This window comes from Phyllopteryx taeniolatus, chromosome 14 (genome assembly GCF_024500385.1).
Source record: "Phyllopteryx taeniolatus isolate TA_2022b chromosome 14, UOR_Ptae_1.2, whole genome shotgun sequence".
Lineage (NCBI taxonomy): Eukaryota > Metazoa > Chordata > Actinopteri > Syngnathiformes > Syngnathidae > Phyllopteryx > Phyllopteryx taeniolatus.
Window position 1 is genome coordinate 7,896,832 of NC_084515.1, and position 22,785 is coordinate 7,919,616.

General features: G+C 41.6%; 1 protein-coding gene across 3 annotated transcripts; it reads right to left on the reverse strand.

Moving 5' to 3' along the window:
* Nucleotides 1-61: 61 nt before the first annotated feature.
* On the reverse strand, nucleotides 62-20,312 carry LOC133489325 (voltage-dependent calcium channel beta subunit-associated regulatory protein-like). Of its 3 annotated transcripts, none has more exons than XM_061798307.1 (11): nucleotides 20,077-20,312; nucleotides 19,849-19,958; nucleotides 14,473-14,544; nucleotides 10,341-10,486; nucleotides 9,945-10,006; nucleotides 9,688-9,850; nucleotides 7,551-7,731; nucleotides 7,341-7,454; nucleotides 6,563-6,761; nucleotides 6,271-6,472; nucleotides 62-6,019 (listed from the first exon to the last, which is right to left on the reverse strand). In XM_061798307.1, the coding sequence occupies exons 3-11, from the start codon at nucleotides 14,518-14,520 to the stop codon at nucleotides 4,288-4,290; spliced, it is 2,847 nt and encodes a 948-aa protein (XP_061654291.1). In that variant the 5' UTR covers nucleotides 14,521-14,544; nucleotides 19,849-19,958; nucleotides 20,077-20,312; the 3' UTR covers nucleotides 62-4,287. The 3 variants fall into 3 exon arrangements, with proteins under 3 accessions (XP_061654291.1, XP_061654292.1, XP_061654290.1); XM_061798308.1 differs by having other exon boundaries at nucleotides 20,065-20,107; XM_061798306.1 differs by having other exon boundaries at nucleotides 19,849-20,312.
* Nucleotides 20,313-22,785: the final 2,473 nt, after the last annotated feature.

Here is a 22,785-nt window from a genome sequence, read left to right on the forward strand (position 1 = left end):
CTACTCGGCAATCCAAGTACCACCATCATGACCAACATCAAAATAGAAAATGAGACATAGGTTTTATTTCTAAATAGCAAATATTTAATTTTATTATATGCCACTGTAACATGCACAGTTGGAACATTACTACTGCGCTTAAATATAGGACAGTGAAAATGACCTAAATAATAATTACATTATTAATAATAGTATTGCACAAAGTTGAATAAAATAAGGTAAATGATAAAAAATAAATACATTTTTAAGAACAAACAGTTCTTGAGAAAGATGTAAACATTAAATACAACTGAACTGTGCCAGGCAGTGATTCTGGCACTAGAGGGTGCCTGTGTAACACTACACACTTTGAGAATCACTCCCCTTGCCACCCTACCACATAGCCCAGGCAAGAACAAGACTGGAGTGTTGTCACATGTACTAAGAAGTAGGACTTGCCAGAAATTCCCTGCAGCTCCTTCAACGTTGCTGTCGGCCTCTTGGCAGCCTTCCTGACCAGTTTTCTTCTCGTCTTTTCATTGTTTTTGGGGGGGTGGGGGATGTCCAGTTCTTGGTCACGTTGCTGTTGTGCCAGATCTTCTCCACTTGATGCTGACATTCTTCACTGTGTTCCATGGTATATTCGATACCTTGGAAATTCTTTTGTTCCCTTCACTTGACTGATAATGGGATCTCTCTGTTGTTGTGGAATCTTGTGCTGTAAGATGTGGCAACAAAAATGTCAAGAAAAGCCTCCTGCAACCTCTTAACTTTATTGGGGGTTAATCAGAGGCACTTTAAATGGTGGCAGGTGTGCTGTGACTCCCATTTAACATGAGTTTGAATGTGATTGGTTAATTCTGAATTATATGTGGGTGTGCAGACTTTTGCAACCACACCATCTGAGTTGTTTATTTTTACTTACACCTCGAAATAATTTGAATTTTTTTTTTCAATTGATCTGTAAAGGTTATATGTTAAATTAATGGTGAAAACAATGTTTTCAAATGATTATTCTTGGTCTTATTTTTTTAGAGCACAAAAACCTGGCATTTGAACAGGGGTGTGTAGACTGTTTTTTATATCCACTGTAGGGATTTTTATATAGAGGACAGGAAATGTGCGTTTCACAGAATAATGTTCAACAGTAAAATGTAGCAAACATCTCTCTTTTTTTTAAAAAAAATTCCATTTGGACAAAGGAGCATTGTGCGTCAGGTTGTCCCTTAGGGTATTTATCGTGGATGATGGATGAATTTTCTGCATGACTCACCCCCCACTATAAAGCCACTACTTCAACGTGAGCGCGGCACAAAAGACGAGACGCGCACGCTCGCCAGCTTCCAACCTTCTGTGTTGAAATGACTGCCTGTATTACACGTCATTGACATTCCTATCACACATCGGTTACACGCGGCAGTGGACGTGATGACGAACTATATGCTACATCTGTTCATGTTGGAAAGCTATTTGAGATTAGTGATGCCATATAGCCATCAATTGCACTAATAATGTAAGTCAAGCCATCGATTTTATAAACCGCGTATCTTCTTTAGGGTCGAAGGTGAGGTGGAGTTTTTGGGCGAGAGGCAGCCAGGGTACACCCTGGACTGAATGCCATTCAATCGCAGGGCACATGTAGACATACAAAAATCCTTCACACTCACATTTACAACTACGAACAATTTAGATCACTGGTGTCAAACACAAGGCACAGGTGCCCGATCTGGCCCATCACATCATTTTATGGGGCCCGTGAGAGCAAATTATGTGCGTCAACTTTCATGATTCTTGTTATAAATCTGTACCAAAATTTCAAATTGGCATATTTAATAAATAATAATGCTGAGATATTGCAAACAGGTTTTTGTTACCAAACCCCCTTTTTACAGTAATTTAAACAATAGCTGAACAAACCATTATCCTTGACGTCTGACATCAAAGCTAGTTATCCATAAATTTTCTGTGTATATGTAAAAATGTGATGAAGGCGATTAAACATTTTTAAGGATTCACAGTCACTACGGCCCATTGAGGGAAACCATAACTACATGGCCCACGACAAAAATGAGTTTGACACCCCTGAGAGTCTTCCATGAACCTAAGATTACTTTTTCCGGGAGAAGCTGGGTACACCCTGGATGGGTCGCCATTCAATCGCACATATAGAAAAACAACTATTCACACCTATGGACAATTTAGAGTTTTCAATTAATATAACATGCAAGTTTTTGGAAGTATGAGGATAACCATAGAGAAGAAAATGTATTTTTTTGTGTTATTGTGAAATGGTGTGGCTGTTTAGTACAAAATGTGCAATAGAATTCATTAAATATCATTTATATTGATTTGACTATAGCATGGAAATGACCAGAGAAGCTCGCCAAACAAATCACATACTGTATTTTACTGTTTTTCCTCCACAACCATGTTGATTTGTTAAACAGTACATACTGTACAAAGCTCAACATGTGACAGACACCACCAGTTGACATTATTGCTATGCAAACACTTTCCTGTTCCCGCCATTATGTCTTTTTTATTTTAGTTGTATTATACAGTGGTTAACTTATCTTTATACTTGTATGACAATTATAAAAAATAAAATAAAATAAAATAAAAAGAAAGATTGCAGTGTAACAGATTATGTTTCACATTGGAGATTTCACTTTACTATGTTCAAACTGAGGAAGACTTCAATGAATTGTTTGTTTCCCTGTAACATTTAGGTTTCAATTAATGCAACTGAAATTATACGTGACGAGGGTGGGCAAAGGCTCGCTTCTTTGTTTAATCAGACCCGACGAACATTCACATTATCAAGAGTCCTGTAATATTTGTCGTAATAATTTTCCCCTTACAATTGGTTGACTAATATGAATATATTTTATTACTAAAATAATTACATATAAATTGTGACATCCTTTTTAAAAAGAATCTTAAATCATTAGTTTCTTAATTATGATTAAATTATAAATGCAAAACTTTAAAATTAGAATGTTATTATGTAATTAAAATCTGCATTTTACATACACTTTTAATATATTTTTAGCCTCATCTATGAATGAGCTGTCCATGAAATTAAATAAAAAATGTAATTTGGGCCTTTGAGCACCAGTGCTAGATTGTGCAGGTAGGTATACCTAATGTTTTCACATGAAAAAGGTCCACAGCACAATGGGGCTGAATTGTTTTGGTCTTTCTCCGCATGGCATTTTCTGCCAATATTTCTAAAAATAAAAATTTAAAATCCATCCAACACTTCACCTGAATTCCCTTCATTGTGCACAAAACACTCTTCACTGTTGTTAATAAGAGAGAAGTGCAAACACTGGCAGGGTTTAAAATGTACCTTTTGCCAAATACGCCTTCATATAAACGGAAACACGAAGGACACTTGCGGAGTTTATAGTTGTTCATGATATAAATGGTAACATGGATGTGTCTTCCTAACAAAGTGCTTTTTGTTTTTTAAGTTTAAAACTATATAGTCTTTCACTTACACATAGTTTCGGACATACAGTAGTAGCAGTAGTAGTAGTAGCATGCGGTAAACTTAGTTTGTTTCAAAATATTTCTCAAGAGGGAGGCGCTATGTTATTCTGTGCAATATGTTGAGCAGATAAAAAGGGGCGTCACGTGTCACAGCACATGGCATCACAGTGGAGATTAAGGTCTGAGAGGAAATGCTGGCGGAGGCCATCAGTAAGGTTATAATACAGTGTTCGCCCATTAGTGGTTCATCGCAGATTTTTCAGTTCATTGCAGAGAGAATCTACGCCTGTGAGTGTTGTTGTATGCTCTGTTTTCACGTGTCGCTGCTCAGCGTGTGTTAAAGTAGCTATTGTTTGAAGGTTTATAGTTACCGTAACATCTATGCTAATTGATCTTAGCCCATCTATGGTGTTTCTCATTATATGTTAGCATTAAGCTAGTGCACCTTTGTCAGATACATTTATATGGTTTGGTTGAACATTTTGGTGTCAGTTTTACAGTTAACTTCAACTGGGAGTAACAAACAGCTTGAAGCAAGCACGCTTTGCCTCAAATTTGAAGTAATGTGAGCGGGAGAGTGAGAACAGGTGTTTTTGAAAGTTGATATATCCTAATACGTTTAAATGTTGTCAAAGTGTGTGGGAGGTTTAAAGCTACAAAAAAAACTTTTTATATGGTCACTATTGCGGCTCTTCAGTTATTGTCGGTGGATTTGGAACCCCGCGATTAACGGGGTTTTATGATGCGGCACATGTCAGACTAATTTAGCAAACATTTTTAAAAATGAAAATCTGGGGTATGGCTATGATGGGGTTACATTGGACTGTGGTCAGGTGAGGCAGTGCGAGAGGCGGCAACTATGTTTTCGGTTCCTCCCTGGCTGAGTTCGGACCTCCGCAGGCTACTGTAGAGCCTATCCTCCACCGCTGCTGTCAGTTTGTCTGTCAGGCTGCTAGACAGACTGCTGTTGTTGTTCCTGTTTTCAACTCGGGGGTCCATGCAGAGTGTAGGTCCAGCGGCGGGCCACTGACTGCTTGTGCTTTTAATGTTGGAAGAAGTTTGCTGACCGTCAATCTGGCCACTCACAGTCACATTGGCTATAATCTCTGAAGTGGCTCCGTCACGGGACGCATCCGCTGTGCTCTCTTTGGCTGCCTCCTCGCAGGCCGCAATCTCATTGGCTTCTTCATCCGCTGCGCTCGCGATGCGTGACAGTGTGCTGTGATACCTGGTGTCCAGAGGGTAACTGGCGCTGTTGCCTCTCGGCAGCGGAGTGAACCTCTGCCTCTCTAGAGATGGTGAGTAGCGACCCCCCGATCCGGGGTCGCTGTATTGCTTGTGTCTCTGCCACTGCTTCCTCAGGTGCACTCTCGAGCGATGCCTGGTTCGAAATGGCGAATCTGGCTGGTCAAACCTCGGGTCATGTCGGAGGAACTCGTTGAAAAGTGCGTCCGTCTTCTCGTCAATGCTGTAGTCGCGGCGGTGTAGACGAGGTCGGTGAGGACTAGAAGGCTGAGAGGTTGTCTTCAACAGCTGAGATGTTACGTGTGACAGGGCTTCTTGTTTCTGAGGAAGTGATTTGATGAGTAGATCTGGTTCTTGGCGCGAGAGACTACCCTTGTGCTTCTCCTCTATGCTTTCAGTTAAATCCTCTTCCAGCTCCTCCTGGAACAATTTGGTCTCAGTGCTCTCGCACACAGAACATTTTCTCCCTGAGCTTGTGAAGAACAACCTCCTCTCTGAGGCAGTCTTTCCGCGAGGAGCTGCAGGAGTCCCAAAAATGCGCATCTCCTCAGGCCCCTTGGATGGCGTTTCAATAGAGGCATAGCCGCTATCCATCTGAAGGAGCTTGCGGTTACCCACCTCACCTTCTCCGTCGACCCCATTTCCTGTCTCGCTGGCCCCACCCGATGCCCCTCTGATGCCTCCATCCATCACCTCCCCTTCTACATCAGGCTCATCGTCCAGGTCTTGGAACAAGCAACTATCCAGCTGTCCAGTACGGGCTCCAGCACAACCCAGTGATGAGACGCTTTCAGCATCGCTGCGGATGGACTCCCGGTCGGTGCTGCTTTGGTCCGAGGATGCGTATTGCTCAAGGGAGGCTCGCAAGCTCCAGATGTCTCTGTAGAGAGATGGTTGAGCCTCCAAAGTCTCCTGCCGAAGCCCAAAGGAAAGAGAAGAACCTGAATCCGCCCTGGGTCTGCTCTCAAAGTCTAACAGCGCCTCTTCTCCTTCATCTATTTCCATCTCACAATTTTGCTTCAGATCGGAATCTGGTATTTTCCTGGATGAGTCTTCAAACTGAACGACTTTGGCTTCCTGTTGTGGCTCGAACAAGTCGTCCTCCTCTAGAGGTTCAGACTCAACCCTGTCACTGCCCGTCCTTGTGACTGCATCTGGTTTTAATCCCTCCTCTACTCCTGGTTTGTTGCCTGAGATACTCTTCTGTCTCTGCATGGAGCAATCATCTGTTTGCCAAGGTGGTTCTTCTTTCCTGTTGCTGACAGCACTGACCTCCACCACCACGGCCTCCAAATTTAGCCTGAACACAGTAAGAAAACATGTATTTACAAAAGAATTGTAAACAATGTGTGGCAGAGGTGCAGGACATCATGTTTTAGTTTTGTTTTTTTGGTCATACATCGTTCCACAAATCAATAGTCAATCCAAAATCTTACATACAACTAACTACATGCATGACTTGACATGGGACTTGCTTGAAAGATTAAGGTTAAGACTTGAGACTTATGTGTAACTTACTCCCACCTCTGCTGTGAGGTATGACAAGTTTACCTGTTGTGGGAGACAGAGGCGTTGTGATCCATGGAAGGTTGAGACAGAGACTCAGCAGACAGAGACTGGAGGCCACTGGTCTGGCTGGGAGTTTGTGGGAAAGACCCTGTTGCATCATTGCAGAGAGAAGAGTCATCCTCGGCATGTTCAGTGGTTTCACTTGCTGCTCTCTGCCTCTGGAAGGGTCTTCTCTTTGGGGATCCTGGTGGACAATCCCATAAAACAATACATGACAACTTTGTATTAACAGTTTCTCCCAATACCGTCTTAATGGTAACACTCCATCACAAACCTTTGGCATCGAGACTGGCGGCCCGGTGGCTTCTTTCAAACTTCCAGCGCTTGAAATAGGGCCCAGCTCCCTCCAGGCTGGTGTGGCGCCTCAGTTTTGACAAGAACTGTAGAACTGAAGTCTGGCCGGGAGCATGGGTGGTCTCACCCCTCATCATGTGATCACTCTGAGCCTCTCTTCTGCCCCCAAGAGCCTCCAACTGACCAGTGAGATGAGGGGATGGAGGGAGGTGATCGGAAATTAGAGTTTGTCAAATTGTCATACAGTGAATGATAATGGTGATGACAGTCAGAGAAGAACCTGTCCAAGTGGCAAAAATGCATGAATACATTCTTACTAAGCTTAACCTTAACATTTAACATAGTTTGTCCAATGTCCCCAAGGTACCCAGGAGGAACCACAAAATGCTATAAGTCTAGTTGAAGTTCGTAGAAGCCTCGATTCAACCAATCAGTATGGTTTGTTTCTGTTTAGCTCAGTATGTAGTATAATAGAACAATATATATATATATATATATATTGTATTTTATTGTTTTTAGTTTATGTATTTTAATGCGTCCTTTTAAAGGCTTACCTGACCTGATCTGTACCATAGCATCATGAACAGGACTGTTCCACCGAGTGGAAACTTGGCTAACGTCAACAATATGTCATCCTGGTAACTCGAACAATATGGTAGACTGACCAACCACTTCCACTGAACTAAAAAGTGTCACTCACAATTATTTGAATCCAAAAATAGTCTTACAAATGGTTTAAAAATGATGCTAATGCTCACTGTCAGAGAGCCGCTTCTGGCAATCTGGTCCAGGACGATGGAGTGCTGTGTATCTCCTGGCAAACCTCCGCTGAGTCTCTGACCCAACCAGTCAGACATTCTTCTCTCTGTTGGCTGGGAGACAAAAGTACATATTCTCATGTCAGGATTTAGTATGAATATGTAGAAGAATTACCAGCTTGTTTGTATTAAGCAATGTATCCCAATTACCTGGTAGATAGAGAGAGGGAGTTTGGGAGTTGGCACCTCACTGATGTTGACAGAACTGCTCTCAGTTGAGTCACACTCCATGATGGTGAGGATCTTGAGGTCACACGGGGCTGGCGGCAGGTGGAGGTGAGTCAGCCGAGCTTTCTTCAGATGGTGAAAATCCCCCTCCGTCAGAGTGTATCTGAAGATGCAAGGGGAAATCATCCAAAATCAGTAATTCCCAACCACCACTGGGAAATGGACCACTATGCATGACAACGCATTAAGAATGTCCGGTGGAAAGGTCAGATGACATAACAGTTTACGCTGTAAATGTCAAGTACTGGGATGTCATCTGACTGAAAAGTAACCTTTGTCTTTAAATGTGTGATTGTTATATACAATAGTTTAGTGTTGGTACTTTCCAAGGTGAAAATGGCATTAAAAGTTTTTACTTTTCAAAGACGATGAGATCGCTCCTCCAGCCAACACTGCAGTGTTCAGTGTAAACTTGGTTTAGAGTTTTAACACGTTTCGTATGTTGTCACTATGTGTTTAAATCCCAACTGGAAGTTAACATGGCAACTTACACTGAATGTGGACGTCCTGTGTGCAGACAGTAGATTCCATTATCCAATTTCACTAATTGGTCCAAAATATGTGATTTATTACTACAAATAAAGTATTTTCATTGTATTTTTCAGAGTAAATGTCCAACCTTTAAAAGGAACGAAGTACTAATCTTATGAAAATAATATAACACATAAAAAAATATATATATATATCCTTGGTTATACAATATATAAACACATATATATATATATAGATATATTATATTTTTTTGCATAGTTTTCCCACTTTAATGTTTTAGATCATTTAAAAAAATAATTAATATCAGACAAATATAACCCAGTGAACTTAAAATGCTGTTTTTAAATGGTGATTTTATTTATTAAAGGAAAAAAATGAGTTAGTTACCTGGCTCTGTGTGAAATGGCCCCATAAACTTAACTGGTTGGGCCATCCTCAGCAGCAACAACTGAAATCTGAAAGTGTTTTCTATAAGTGGCACATTTCTGTGGAGATATTTTGGCTCACTTTTCCTTGCAGAATTGTTTGAATTCAGGGAGGAAAAGGAGAGTTTTCCAGCATCAACAGCCTTTTTAAGGCATTTCAATCAGATTCTAGTCTGGGCTTTGACTAGGCAACTCCAAAACCTTCATTTTGTGTTTTTAGCCATTCAGAAGTTGACTTGTTGGTGTGTTATGGATCTTTATCCTGCTGCAGAACCCATGTGCGCTTCAGCTTGAGGTCACAAACTGATGGCTGAATATTCTCCGTCAGGATTTTCTGATTTAAAGAGCAGAATTCATGGTTCCATCAATCACAGCAGGTTGTCCAGGTCCTCATGGAGAAAAGCAGCCCAAGACCATCATACTACCACCACATTTGACTGTTGGTGTGATGTCCGTTTTCTGAAGTGCTGTACTACATTTACACCAGATGTAACAAGATCATACACCTTCCAAAAAGCTCAACTTTCATCTCGTCAGTCCATATATTATTCTCCCAAAAGCTTTGGGAATCATTCAGATGTTTTTTTGCAAAAGTGAGACAAGCCTTTATGTTCTTCTTGGTCAGCAGTGGTTTTCGCTTTGGAACTCTGCCATGGATGCCATTTTTCCCCTGTCTCCTCCTCATTGATGTGTCTTGAACACTGACCCTAACTGAGGCAAGGGAGGCGTGCAGTTCATAAGAGGTTTTTCTGAGTCCCTTTGTGGCCTCCTGGATGTCATTGCTGTTCTCTTGGGGTAATCTTTGTAAGGCCGGCCACTCCTAGTAAGGTTCACCATTGTTCCATGTTTTCTCCATGTGAGGATAATGGCTCTTTCACTTAATGGCAGAAGGTACAATTAACCTGTGTATCCACTTGTAGGCATTCAGCAGCTTCTCAACCTCTGTTCAAGCTAACAGGCCCAGATTTCACTCTAAATTGTCTAACATGAGATTGTAATTATTTCAGTATACTGTACAGTAGTTTGTGCCATTTTTGTTTGGTGGAGTGCTGTAAGAGTTTTCTAAAATATGTGCCTTGGCTAAATAAGGTTTTGTAAACACTGTCCTAATTGGTTGTATGAAGAGCTCATTTGGAGCACACCTGCGCCCTTTGTCCTCTATCATCCTCTCCTGTTCGTACAGAGCAGATTCGTTGAAGGAGACTCTGCGGCCTGTCAACCCGGTGGAAACAAATCTTTCTGACTCTCCGTCGTGGCCGCTGGAAGCTGAGAGAGCGTCTGTTTCATCCAGACGAATGGTGATCTCTGAGTGACACATTAGAGAGAGAGGAGTGATGACGCCAGAGTGAAGATGTGTGCAAATGGGGACTTTGTGACCTTAGAATAGCGCGGCTCTGACCTTGGGTGGGTTGAGTATCTTCAACGTAAGTCGTGTTTGTCTTCTCAGGGTCATCACTTGCTCTGAAAGAGACACATACTGTATACTTCATGACCGCACATTGGGGCAACTCTGACTACATTTCCAATATTTTCGCTTTTTTGATGAAAAGCACGTATGTCCAAATTTGGTAAGTTTTGGGGTTTTATTGGATAAAACAACAGTATCTCTAAAGTTATAAATGAATACAAGTTGTTGAAGCTGTTCTAATAAATCACGCCTGTCTGTGTTGTGTAATCCGTTGCCATTGAAAAAATAATTGAAGGGGGAAAAAAAATAAATAAAATAAATCACATTGGACAAGAGAGTGCAATATAGTTTTCCTGGTAACTGAAGCTGTAAGTGTGGAGCACCCACCTGGAGTAGCGGCGCCCACCCATGCAGCAGCGGTGGCAGAAGAGGAGCAGTAGGGAGAGCAAAACCAGCGTCCCCCCAGCGAAAACACTCAGCAGCACCAAGAGCAGCACATAATTTTCCACCTGGTCCGCCGACACAGGCAAATCCTGGTGGGAAAAACCAGCGGGAATGCTTTTACTCATTTGTGACTTTGCATGAGTACTTCCACTTGATGCTGCACTGCAGTTTTGATCCCCAAAAAGATGAATACATTCTATTTTGTGCTTGTCAGCGGCTCTTGGCATATCTGCTACACCCACATGTGCATCCGAGATGAAAAGAGAACAAATACTGACAAACATGCTGCTCAACACAAAAATCTATTTTTATCATTAAAGTTGATGGTTGGTAGCGCATCGGTTCTGTGGTTAACACAGTTGCTTCACAGCAAAAAGGTTCTGGGTTTGAGTCAGTTTGTACGTAGGTGTTTTATGTTCATTGAAGACTGAATTTAAGCACGGTAGTAACTGGGTGGTTAGCTAGTCTGCCTTACGGCTCGCAGGTTCAGGGTTCAAATCTCAGTTAATCAAGGCTAAGATGTTCATCTTCCCTGACCAAACTGTGTCAGTGACGGCTGGTCAATAGAGGGCGCTAGGGCACTGCCCCACCACGCACTGTGGTCACCACATTACTTGAAGTATCCATCCATCCATCCATCCATTTTCTGAGCCGCTTCTCCTCACAAGGGTCGCGGGCGTGCTGGAGCCTATCCCAGCTGTCATCGGGCAGGAGGCGGGGTACACCCTGAACTGGTTGCCAGCCAATCGCAGGGCACATACTAACAAACAACCATTCCACTCACATTCACACCTACGGGCAATTTAGAGTCTCCAATTCAAGCATGTTTTGGGGATGAGGGAGGAAACCGGAGTACCCGGAGAAAACCCACGCAGGCACGGGGAGAACATGCAAACTCCACACAGGCGGGGCCGGGAATTGAACCCGGGTCCTCAGAACTGTGAGGCTGACGCTCTAACCAGTCGCCCACCTTGCCGCCTTACTTGAAGTAAAAAAATTTAATATAAATATTGATTAATTCATTCATTCATTTTCCATACCGCTCATCCTCCCTAGGATCGTGGGCGTGCTGGAGCCTATCCCAGCTGACTCTGGGCGAGAGGTGGGGCACACCCTGAACTGGTCGCCAGTCAATCGCAGGGCACATACTGTATAAAAAAACAACCATTTGCACCTACAGGCAATTTAGAGTCTTCAATTAACCTACCATGCATGTTTTTGGAATGTGGGAGTAGACCGAAGTACCCGGAGAAAACCCACGCAGTCACGGAGAGAAACTCCACACAGGCGAGGCCGGATTTGAACCGGGGTCCTTTAGAACTGTGAGGCAGATGTGCTAACCAGTCGTTCACCATGCCGCCCATAAATATCGATAGTACAATAAAAATATTTTAAAATATATGAACATCTTTTTTTTAGATGAGCAGGAAAGTACTGTATATAATTAATGATGAATAATTTGTTCATCTCTGGGAATTTCGTGACACTTCTGCATTGGGCACACAAATCGCTACCCAGTGAGTCTCATTAAACGTTTGATATGTGCAGTAGCTCCTCTTCAATGCAGTAGATAGGACCAAAGTGGAGCGCTGCATTCCATAGCCCTGAGCTGACTGACATCACAGCCCACTGTCGGGGCTCAGTCTCTTTGCACCTCAAACTCTGGTTGAGTCGAGCTCATCAATGTTCATTCGCCTTTGGCTGGAATTGCTATTTATTTATTTAATTAAGGTTTTAAGTTTCATCGTAGTTCTGCAATTCTCAAGGTAGGTTTGCTAACTTTGGTTTCTAGCTTGCTAGCATGCTGACTTGGTGTGGCGCTCACTTCATACAGACATAAGTGACACCCCCCGAAAAGGTTTTCTAATTACCTATAGATGCCACAAGATGATGGCAAATGACTGCGTTTGTCCCAATGAAGCTCCTCAATTCACTTCAGATTGTTTCCTTGGGAAGAAGCTACCACCAGATGGTGCCAAAGCTATAATGTTATTGCTTCGGACCAAGAACGAAAACGGCAAAAAGGTAAGATTTTCAGCGAATAATGGTGGGTAGGTTTGCCCCCCCCATCCCAAAAAAATAAAAATAAAAATGCAAATGGAAAACTGCAGTAGTTTATATTTAAAAATAATATGATCTCGTCTCAATTTACTTACAAATTGTCTAACTCGGTTTAAAATCTGGGCCTGTTTAGTTGTCACACACTAATTTTTGGACGGATTTTGTGAAATTGGATAATTTCCTGCAGCACAGCATTTGTAATCTATAAGTAGTCTAGACTCTTGCCCAAAAGGAAGTTGGGATGGGCTCCAGCTTCCCTGTTACCCAGATGCTGAACAGGATATCCATCCATCCATTTTCTGAGCCGCTTCTCCTCACTAGGGTCGCGGGCGTGCTGGAGCCTATCCCAGCCTATCCCAGCTATCATCGGGCAGGAGGCGGGCTGAACTGGTTGCCAGCCAATCGCAGGGCACATAGAAACAAACAACCATTCGCACTCACATTCACACCTACGGGCAATTTAGAGACTTCAATCAACCTACCATGCATGTTTTTGGGATGTGGGAGGAAACCGGAGTGCCCGGAGAAAACCCACGCAGGCACGGGGAGAACATGCAAACTCCACACAGGTGGGGCCGGGGATTGAACCCCGGTCCTCAGTACTGTGAGGCAGACACTCTAACCAGTCGTCCACTGTGCCGCCCTGAACAGGATACAAAGTACAAAATGGATGAATGGGTGGATTTCATACAGCATGTCATTCAGTAAGACAGAAACTCACACATCTTAGTTGTCACACTGATTTTACGACTGCATTTGTCCAGCTGCAACAGTACAGTAATGGAATCGCTTTGTGTCATTAGTTGGTCAGCTGAGCGACATATTATTTAATAAGGATTTGAATTAACACCGGGGATGTGCTGCCTCCTCACAGTGATTCTTATCCCTAGACGGACTCACACGTACAAAGAGACAGCACTCTCTCTGATTAATACTCTGTGCGTCTTGCCTGAGCGAGCCCGAGGACGCTAATCGAAACGTCAGCGAGACCGTTAATTCAATTTGCGAGGGCTTCTCAATGAGTGGGGAAATGAGGCCTCCGAAGGCTAAAAATGGAAACGGGACGCACATGAGCAATCCCCGCAGCGGGCAAGCCGAGAGTCCTGCATCTGTTCTGGTGTCACTTTCCGGAGAGGGTGGAATTGCAACTGGGTTATTAGAGGTGGAAAAGCAACTCTTAAGCTTCATATGTTGGAAAGTTTAAAGTATGGGATCTACTAATGTACTAAATACACATATTACAAGCTGACCATCTTGAAGTTTCGGAAACATTGGGTATTGATCATACATTGATCATTCTTAGTGACCTAAGACTATCCACTAAGACAACCGCCCTTGATATTACATATTCAAGCGCTCGTCATTAATAATTCACTTAAAACGGTAGTGGTCAATGTTAGCAGATCCACCGCACAGTTTAGAAGTTGTGGGTTCAAATGTGGACTGCGGCCTTCCCATATAGAGTTAGCATGCTCTCCTCATGTCTGCATGGGTTTTCTTAGGGTACTACTGTTTCCCCCACATTCCAAAAACATGCATGGTAGGTTAATTGAACACTCTAAATTGTGCGATTGTGTGAATGTGAGTGTGAATTGTTGCTTTTCTATGTGTGCCCTGTGACTGGCTGGTGACCAGTTCAGGGTGTACCCTGCCTCTCGCCCATAGTCAGCTTGGATAGGCTCCAGCAGACCCGCGACCCTGGTGAGGACAAGCGGTACATGTGCTCTTCATACGTCAACCATACTGCGACCTGACGAGCATTGTACTTGTTAAATGCAGCCCTGGCCTACATTCATCTGAGGCCTTCGGGGAAATACAGTATGTAACATTTAAACGTATGTTTGTTTGGCTTCACAACTAGACTGACATCCTCTGTGAGTGTACGTGTGTGCGTGAGGGTCCAAGGAGCACACGTATAGTCAATCCTCTTTGAATGAGATCAAGCTGTCCTAACATGGACGCACAAAACATGATGTACTGGACGTGTGCGTGTCGCTGGTGCAAGTGTACTCACAGTAGAGTTCTCGGTCAGAATTGTCAGAGCAGGCGAATCATTGCTCATGGTCCAGGTCAGCGTGGGTGAAGCCTGTAGAGGACCGCCAAAGTCAGCGAGCATCCAACAACATCACTCACGGTCGTTTCACTTAATTGGTACGAAAATTATATTTCCTACAAATAATGAAATCTTCATGCATCTATGCCAGCAAGATATAATGACAGGCAGAACAATCAAACACTCTTCCACTAGCAGGCAGAAACTGCAACTGACCTGTGTATCCTTTTACAAGAAGTACATTTGTGAATAAATTCATTATTTCAGTATGTGGCTGTAGCTAAGACAGTAAAAATCTACAACCTGCAGAATATAAATGTAACCAGGCCGTGCTGGATCAACAGTTTTGCCTCATCTAATGCCAAATGTATTTAGAAATGGGTGTACGTACTACTGGAAATATTTTGTAATAGATCAAGTACCTGCTTGATGTAGGACTAGTTGTATCTAAAGTACTGTATAACCCACTATAGCTAGTACAGGATGGACTGTATCTAGAATCTGCTGTATTCCTGTTATTCTAGAACCGGATCTATCTAGTACTGTTTACATTATATCAAGACCATGTCGTATCTAGTGTGTGCTCCCTGTTTATATTGTATTTTATCTATTAACTGACTGACCCAGAATTTATATCTTATATATCTAGCTTCCATAGCTTATACTTGCTTTATCTAGAACCGTTTATGTATAGTTACAATCTGCTGGATATAGATGCACTGTAACTCCAGCCTTCTTGATCTTGCGTCAATCGAATATCAAGTATCTATTGTACTGTATATGGAAACTGTTATCCCCCTCTTATTTGTGTTTTGTTTTTTAAGCCAATTATAAGGGAGCGTCAGGCTCGGTCCTTTTGTCCTCTGCGAATCACGGGTGTCCACTGTACTGTAGAGCATGTGGTATCAAATACCTGATTATTCTAGTGCCCTATGTATCTAGAAACCTGTCAAATCCAGAAGTTGTTATGCGAGATGTTTCCAGAAACTGTTACATCTAATACCTGCTTTATCTGGTACTGGTTGTCTCTACAGTTTTATCCACTGTTTCTATTATCAAATGTAGTGTATCTGAAATCTGCTGTATCCAAATCCTTCTATTAATCATTGTATCTAGTGAGTGCTGTAGTACCTGACTGACCCAGAATATATTTAGCGTACTGTAGTGAATATTTTCTTTATCTAGAACCCTCTACATCTCCAATTTGCTGTAGAAATTGTAAATGCCTTCAGTATCTAGCAACAATCAAATATCAAGTACCTCCTGCATATAGAAACAGTTGTATCTAGTAATTGATCTATTTTGTAATACAGTAGATGGATTTGGGAAATGTTGTATCAAATACCTGATTATTGCTGCATGTGAATTTTATCCAGGAAATATTGTAAAAAAAGAGAAATGTTTTTTGTTTGTTTGTTGTTAACTGCTATGCTTCACCTGCATCAGGAAGCAACATAGTATAGATTTGCGATTGTGTAGGCTGGCCATCACCAAGCAGATGGACCAGTGAGTTCTGGATGATTGGATTACAACCATTTTTGAGTGATTATGTCAACACCGTCTGATAAAAATCCCCTGCACAGGCGGGTATAAACGCTGAGGGCAATTATATAAACTAGTGATTTTATGTTTTTCCCTCAACGCTCTTCTAAAGCCGTTATCTCTGATTACAGTAATTCCAAGGTCGACAAATAATTAGAATAAAAGGCTTTCGAGCAATCACATCTGGACACATTCACATGGATGATTATTTTAGAAGGCTGGGGGATTAAGACCTCCCTAGTTCCGAAAATGTTATCAGTTTTTACCGCACCACGATGAAGGTCATGGATTGACATCAGACAGGTGCATTTGCACAGATACTGTCACTTTTGAAAATGCATGTTTGGTAAGAAAAAAAAAAACTGCATACACTGCTTGTACTGCAGATGTTTTTGTCAAATAATCCCTCTCCTGAAAATGAGATTTTCTGTGTTTGTGTGGTCATGTGTGACAGAAAGAGGCAGAAGCACTCACAGAACGTCATTATGTACACGTCAAGTCCTTGATAGCATTCCTTGATAACATTCCTGATACACACACACACACACACACACACTCACACACACACACACACAAATGACTACACTTTCTGCTCACTCTGGTTAATGAGTCAGAATCGTGGATCATTTATGTTTTCTTTAAAAGATCTTCTCGATTTCTTAACGTTTTTAAGTAGGCCCAGTTTGATTTTGCTGAATACGAAATGTGGGAAGAAATGTCATTAGGTACACAAGATTTAAAATAACTTCTGTCTCAAAAAATAAATGACATTATAAGAGAAATACTTATGTAAGAACATGCTTACTTATGTACTTGTACTTTGCCCAATAAAATACAGAAAGAACTACAATACTACATGGAGTACAATTACAATAATAGACATATTCAGGGATCTCGTTGGATGTGCATCCAGCGTCTGAGACGCACGAAAATGAGCAGGGGCGCACAAAGTACAATCAGTCTGCGTCTTTTACACAGAGCTATGGCTTAGTACTCTGGCGTTGTGCTGAAGATTCGGCGTATGATTTTTTTTTTGCGTTTTCTTTGACTAGAGAGGACTCTAAAGTGCGACTAATTTGGTCGCATATGCGAATGGTGCGGCAAAAAAATAATAATTAGTGTGCGTGCAGATGCCCAGTCATTTGGGAAAGAAAAAACATTTCCGCGACTTGAAAGCAGACACACAATGGGTTTCATCAATGTGGTCTCTAAACCAATCAGAGATAGCGAAGGGACCCTCCGTCTGATTGCCGTATGCGTGTCTGTGTGCGTGGATTTCAAATGCGGGCGCTCACGTACATGAAGCTACGTTTTCTGATGGCGAGCCGGTAGCTGCAGTTACAGAAAATTGAGCGGCATGAACAAAATTATTTCCAAAGCGTAACGCCACCGCGATGATGTGGGAACATTTTGGATTCAAGCCAGACGAACGCGGCCGTTGCGCCACTAACACCAGCGATCTGCTATGTCAAATTTGTATGAAGTCGCAACAAAGACATCACAACTTAAAATTTCAAAGTGACAAAATCAATTTTAAACACTACCATCCCATGGAAATCTTCGCCCAACAAAGCAAATACAAACGTGACAACGTATCGGCTGCACGTATGCTCACATTATATACAGTATAGCGTTACTATTGTAAGAGATTAGCTATTGAACATGTTGACAAAGTAGCGTTTAAAGAAAGGTTGCAGACTTTTTAAAAGTAGTACAAATCTTAAATCAAAACAGGTTGCTTGGATCTACTTGTTTTGATGTTATTAATGTTCCTACTTGGAACTTTTTCTTAACCAAGTGGAAACTTGATTGGCAGTATATTGCCTGTTAAGGCATAAATTACTGTTCATACCTCTGTGCCAAATTTTAATATTTGTTGAAGTGATTCAGTTTTAATTATATTGCTTATGAAAGATAGTCACATAATATATTGAGAGACAGCAAGCGCAATGGATAACACAAAAATATTGTACAAAGAGTATAAAAAATAGAACAACAACTGTCATAGAAATCTGCATTATAGCGGCACCGCGAAGCAAGAACCGTGACATAGCGGAGGATTACTGTATCTGTATTCTGTGATGATAATTTGCAGAGACTCATTGTTCGCGGATTGGGACTCATTGTTTCCATTAAATGTGCATCCAGGGACTCACATGGTCTCAAGTGTAAAATGATCAAGGCATATTAATATATCAATACCGATCAGACAGTGACAGTCAAAACATAAAGTTTGCAAAGGCCTTGTTTTGGTTATGTAAAGGTATTGTATCGATATCATTAGATTATGCAAGTGTGCCTAATGTTGTGGCCAGGAAGAACGCTTTCGTTAAACATTAACTCCTTCACAGCAACAAGTGTGTATTCTAATGCTCGACTGCCAGAATCAAAAGGATTCTTATTTTTTAAATTAAATTACAATACATTTTTTGGAGTTATTTTTTTTTTAAAAATTCCAGTAAAAGTAGGATTTTTGTAAGAATGAAGTTGTAATTTTCAGAGGGAAAGTAATGTGGAAAAAATGAAGCAATCTTATGGCAATCATTTTTGTAATGATTTTCTTACGGTGAAAAAGTTTATTTTTATCAATAATAGTGGGTTTTTTTTCATTTTAAAAAAGTGTACTTTTTATTTTTTTATTTACTTTTTTATTATTATTACTAGGAGTCAGAATTTTGTGTTTCAGTATTATTAATTTTTTTGGGGGGGGGCTGATTTTCTTGAATAGAAATGTTAACCCTATGAGAATGATATTGTATAAGAGGAAAAAAGGGGGTTTTCATGGAACATTTTGGGAGGTAAAAGTATAAATTTAACTTGTTTAAAAATCTTATTTAACTAGAGTCATATTTTTCAAGATTCATACTTTTGTAGAAATAAAGTTGTATTTATCAAAAAGAAAGTAATATTAGTGGAAAAAAGTTGAAATTGTAAGAAAATAGTCATATTTTTCTTTTTGGGGGGAAAAGTATGTTTTTCTTTTGTTAGAAGAAAAAAGGTTGTCAGCTTAGGATAATAAAGTGTTTTGACTGATCTTTTACATTAATGAAAAAATGAGGTTTTTTTCCAGATTTTTTTAAAAGTTTTTTTTCTTGCTAAAGGCCAGAATTTTGTTTCTGTTGTATTTATGGGGAAAAAATAGTTGGATTTCTCTTATATAAAAAAAATTATTCATTTGCCAGAAAAAGTCTGTCTGTTGGGGGGATAAAAACATTTTAAAAAAACATATTAGGAGAATCAGATTTTGCTTTTATTCATTTTTTTCAGTAAAAGTAATATTTTTGGAGGAAAAAAACAAGTCTACTTCGAGGAAAAGAGTAATGACTATTAAAAAAAAGTTATATATTAAATATATATTTTGGTGGGAATTCTTCTTCTTATAATTATTATTATTATTATTATATGTCCTTATTAAAAACTATTATCTTTGTCCAGCTATCCATGCCAGTGACGTATAGTGACAAGCAGAACAATTTAATGCTCTTCCACTAGATGTCAGAAAGTGTAATTATCTTCCTGTTGCCATTCAAACAATAAAAGTACTATGATCAATTGTCATTATTTCAGTACACATACACTTTTTGTGACTTTTTGGGCCAATTGAAATAGAGTATTTGCCTGGCTCAATAAAGGGTGGGAAACATTGCTGTACACTATCTGACAGTGTTTGTACCAGTGGTGCATGTGAGTGAGTTGGTGTGGTGGGCTGGGATGGGGTGGGGTGGGGTGGGTGCAGACACAACATACACTCCGGTAACGTATCAAGTGTGTGAGTGAATGTGAGTTGCATCTTACGTTCGAAACAGAAGGTGTTGAAGCCGCTTCCCTGACTACACGGAGACCCTCATCATCCTCAGCATCTTGCAGTCTCCCGCGTCCCACATGCCCCGCTGCTCCCAGCCCGCCTGCGTGGGAACAAATCACGGTCAGTGCGATGATCCACAACTGCATGGCCGCCAAACATCTTCTTACATAATCAAACTATATAGTATCGCATCAGCATCAACTCGCCTGTGCGCGCACCAAATGGTTGTGGTGATGGTGACGGTGGTGGGGGTCCTCCTCGGGGCGAAAATTCCGGTCCAGCCTGCTTGCCCCCGTCTGCATCCTTGAATCAGGGGGAGCTTGGAGATGCGCCGGAGTTATGAATGAAAGGACACACCCACACTACCGCCCGTCCCTGCTTCCGACGCGCCACGTGACCAGCCCTGACGATGCTGCTGCTGCTGCTGATGATGATGATGATGCGAGATGGCGGAGACTTCCCATGCACCCCCCGCCCCTCCCCCCAAATCCATCCCCTCCCTCCTCCATTCACAGCTCCCTGCCATTCATCGTCTTAAAATCGATTAATGGACACTCGAGTGTGGTGCAATTGATTCACATATCTTTTTTATTCATCGATTTATTTTGGGCAGTTATTTTGGGTTTTTTTTTCATCGCGTAGGAGTGACGGACGTCATCATGTAAAGACGTTGTTGTAGTCTGACTTTGTACCACACGGTGGTAGCATTGTGCCATCATCTGAGCCGGCCCAAGCCTCCACTCGGGCCAGAAGCAAAAACTGGAGTTTGGGCCCCTCTTGTTCAACCAAAGAGCGGTAAGACGTCCCCCTGAAGAGCATTGTCGATTTTATTTGAAAATATCAAAATAATTGTAATATCAACATAACATGTACACAATAAGTATGGCTATGTTAACAAGTTTAGAGGGTAATTCATTCACACAAGACTACAACTGTGTTATTATAAAACAACATGTCAAATATCGTAAAGGGGAAGCTTTCCCCAAGGCCTGGGGAAGATGACCCCCCCCCCCCCCTTACCCCACAAGTCATTATATATATATATTAGGCTCCAGCACTCCCCCACGACCATAGTGAGGAGAAGTGGTAAAGAAAATGGATGGATGGATGCATATATATGCATCATATTAAACCTTATTTTCAAATGTTGACATTGCGTTTACTTAAACTGAAACAAAAGTGCTACAAAACACATACAGAAATGATTATTGATTGTTTTTAACAACTGTTTGATTATTGCTAAATTGAAATGAATAGACCTGTGACAAATCACAATTGCAAAGGTATGTTTAAGATGTGTAACTTTTATTTCAAATCAGATCAACAGTTGACACGCTTTACACATAGACACACACGCACACCTGTGTACAGTACATAGGCTATGGTTTAATTTAAGTCGAATATAGCTTAATACGAATATCGTCACATAAAGTCAGTTAGAGGTAGATTTTTAAACTGGTAATAATACATTTCTTACAGCTGATTACCTAATAGCTTGATATGCTAGATGATTGTGTGCATACTTTCTCTGAAATATAACATTAGTAAAGCTAGATATTCAGAATCTTGGGGTGGGGGCATCTTCCCCACAAAGTCATACATATTGCAAAGAAAACAAAACTGGATGTTATTTTTGTTCAAACTAATTGATCACCCTCCACAAGACTCTGATGTTAATATTTAAAACAAGTTTGTGTATGCAATGCCTATTTTTAAGGGTCCCATATTTTGTCTATTTAGGCCTCCATAGAGTGACTCTCTAGCATGGACTTAGCACAAAAGGGTCAATTTCATTTTTTAAAAAACACCTGAGTTTTGTCATACAAGTGTCCAGAAAAGGCTCAGCTGACAGTTACGTCTGTTTGACCCAGTTTTGTTTCCACATATTTGGCTAAGACCGCCCCCTTTCCTCTAATTGGTTGCCTCTGCGTAGAAGACTCAATTGTGAGAGCACGTGTTTGTTATGTTGACAGCACTGGCGTATGACGTAGATAAGCTTGAGGAATTCGAATGACCTGATTTTAGGCAGAAAAACGTCTGGAACTCAGGAAAGCGTGGACGATTTTGTTTCATAGTTCACATGTTTATCGAGGTACCATAGTGTAAATATCCATCCATCCATCCATTCTCTGTGCCGCTTCTCTTTCACTAGGGTCGCGGGGCGTGCTGGAGCCTATACCAGCTATCATTGGGCAGGAGGCGGGGTACACCCTGAACTGGTTGCCAGCCAATCGCAGGGCACATACAAACAAACAATCAGTCGCACTCACATTCACACCTATGGGCAATTCAGAGTCGTCAATTAACCAACCACGCATGTTTTTGGGATCTGGGAGGAAACCGGAGTGCCCGGAGAAAACCCAAGCAGGAACGGGGAGAACTTGCAAACTCCACACAGGCGGGGCCAGGGATTGAACCCCGGTCCTCAGAACTGTGAGGCAGACGCTCTAACCAGTCGTCCACCGTGCCGCCATAGAGTAAATATTAGAGCCCAAATACTAGAAAAAATTGGTTTGGTAAAATATGGCACCTTTAAAAAAACACAGGCTTATTTTGTAGTGTCAAAATATTACATCCATCCATCCATCCATCCATTTTCTGAGCCGCTTCTCCTCACTAGGGTCGCGGGCGTGCTGGAGCCTATCCCAGCTGTCATTGGGCAGGAGGCGGGGTACACCCTGAACTGGTTGCCAGCCAATCGCAGGGCACATCGAAACAAACAACCATTCGCACTCACAGTCATGCCTACGGGCAATTTAGAGTCTCCAATTAATGCATGTTTTTGGGATGTGGGAGGAAACCGGAGTGCCCGGAGAAAACCCACGCAGGCACGGGGAGAACATGCAAACTCCACACAGGCGGGGACGGGGATTGAACCCCGCACCTCAGAACTGTGAGGCTGACGCTCTAACCAGTCGTCCACCGTG

Bases quoted from the DNA above. Each gene is read 5' to 3' on its own strand.
- LOC133489325 (XM_061798306.1), bottom strand. From the start codon at position 20,004: ATGCAGTTGTGGATCATCGCACTGACCGTGATTTGTTCCCACGCAGGC. The intron at 10,007-10,340 runs GTGGGTGCTCCA...TGTCTCTTTCAG, and splicing joins GGTGGGCGCCGCTACTCCAG to AGCAAGTGATGACCCTGAGA. The intron at 6,020-6,270 runs GTAAACTTGTCA...TACTGTGTTCAG, and splicing joins GCCTCTGTCTCCCACAACAG to GCTAAATTTGGAGGCCGTGG.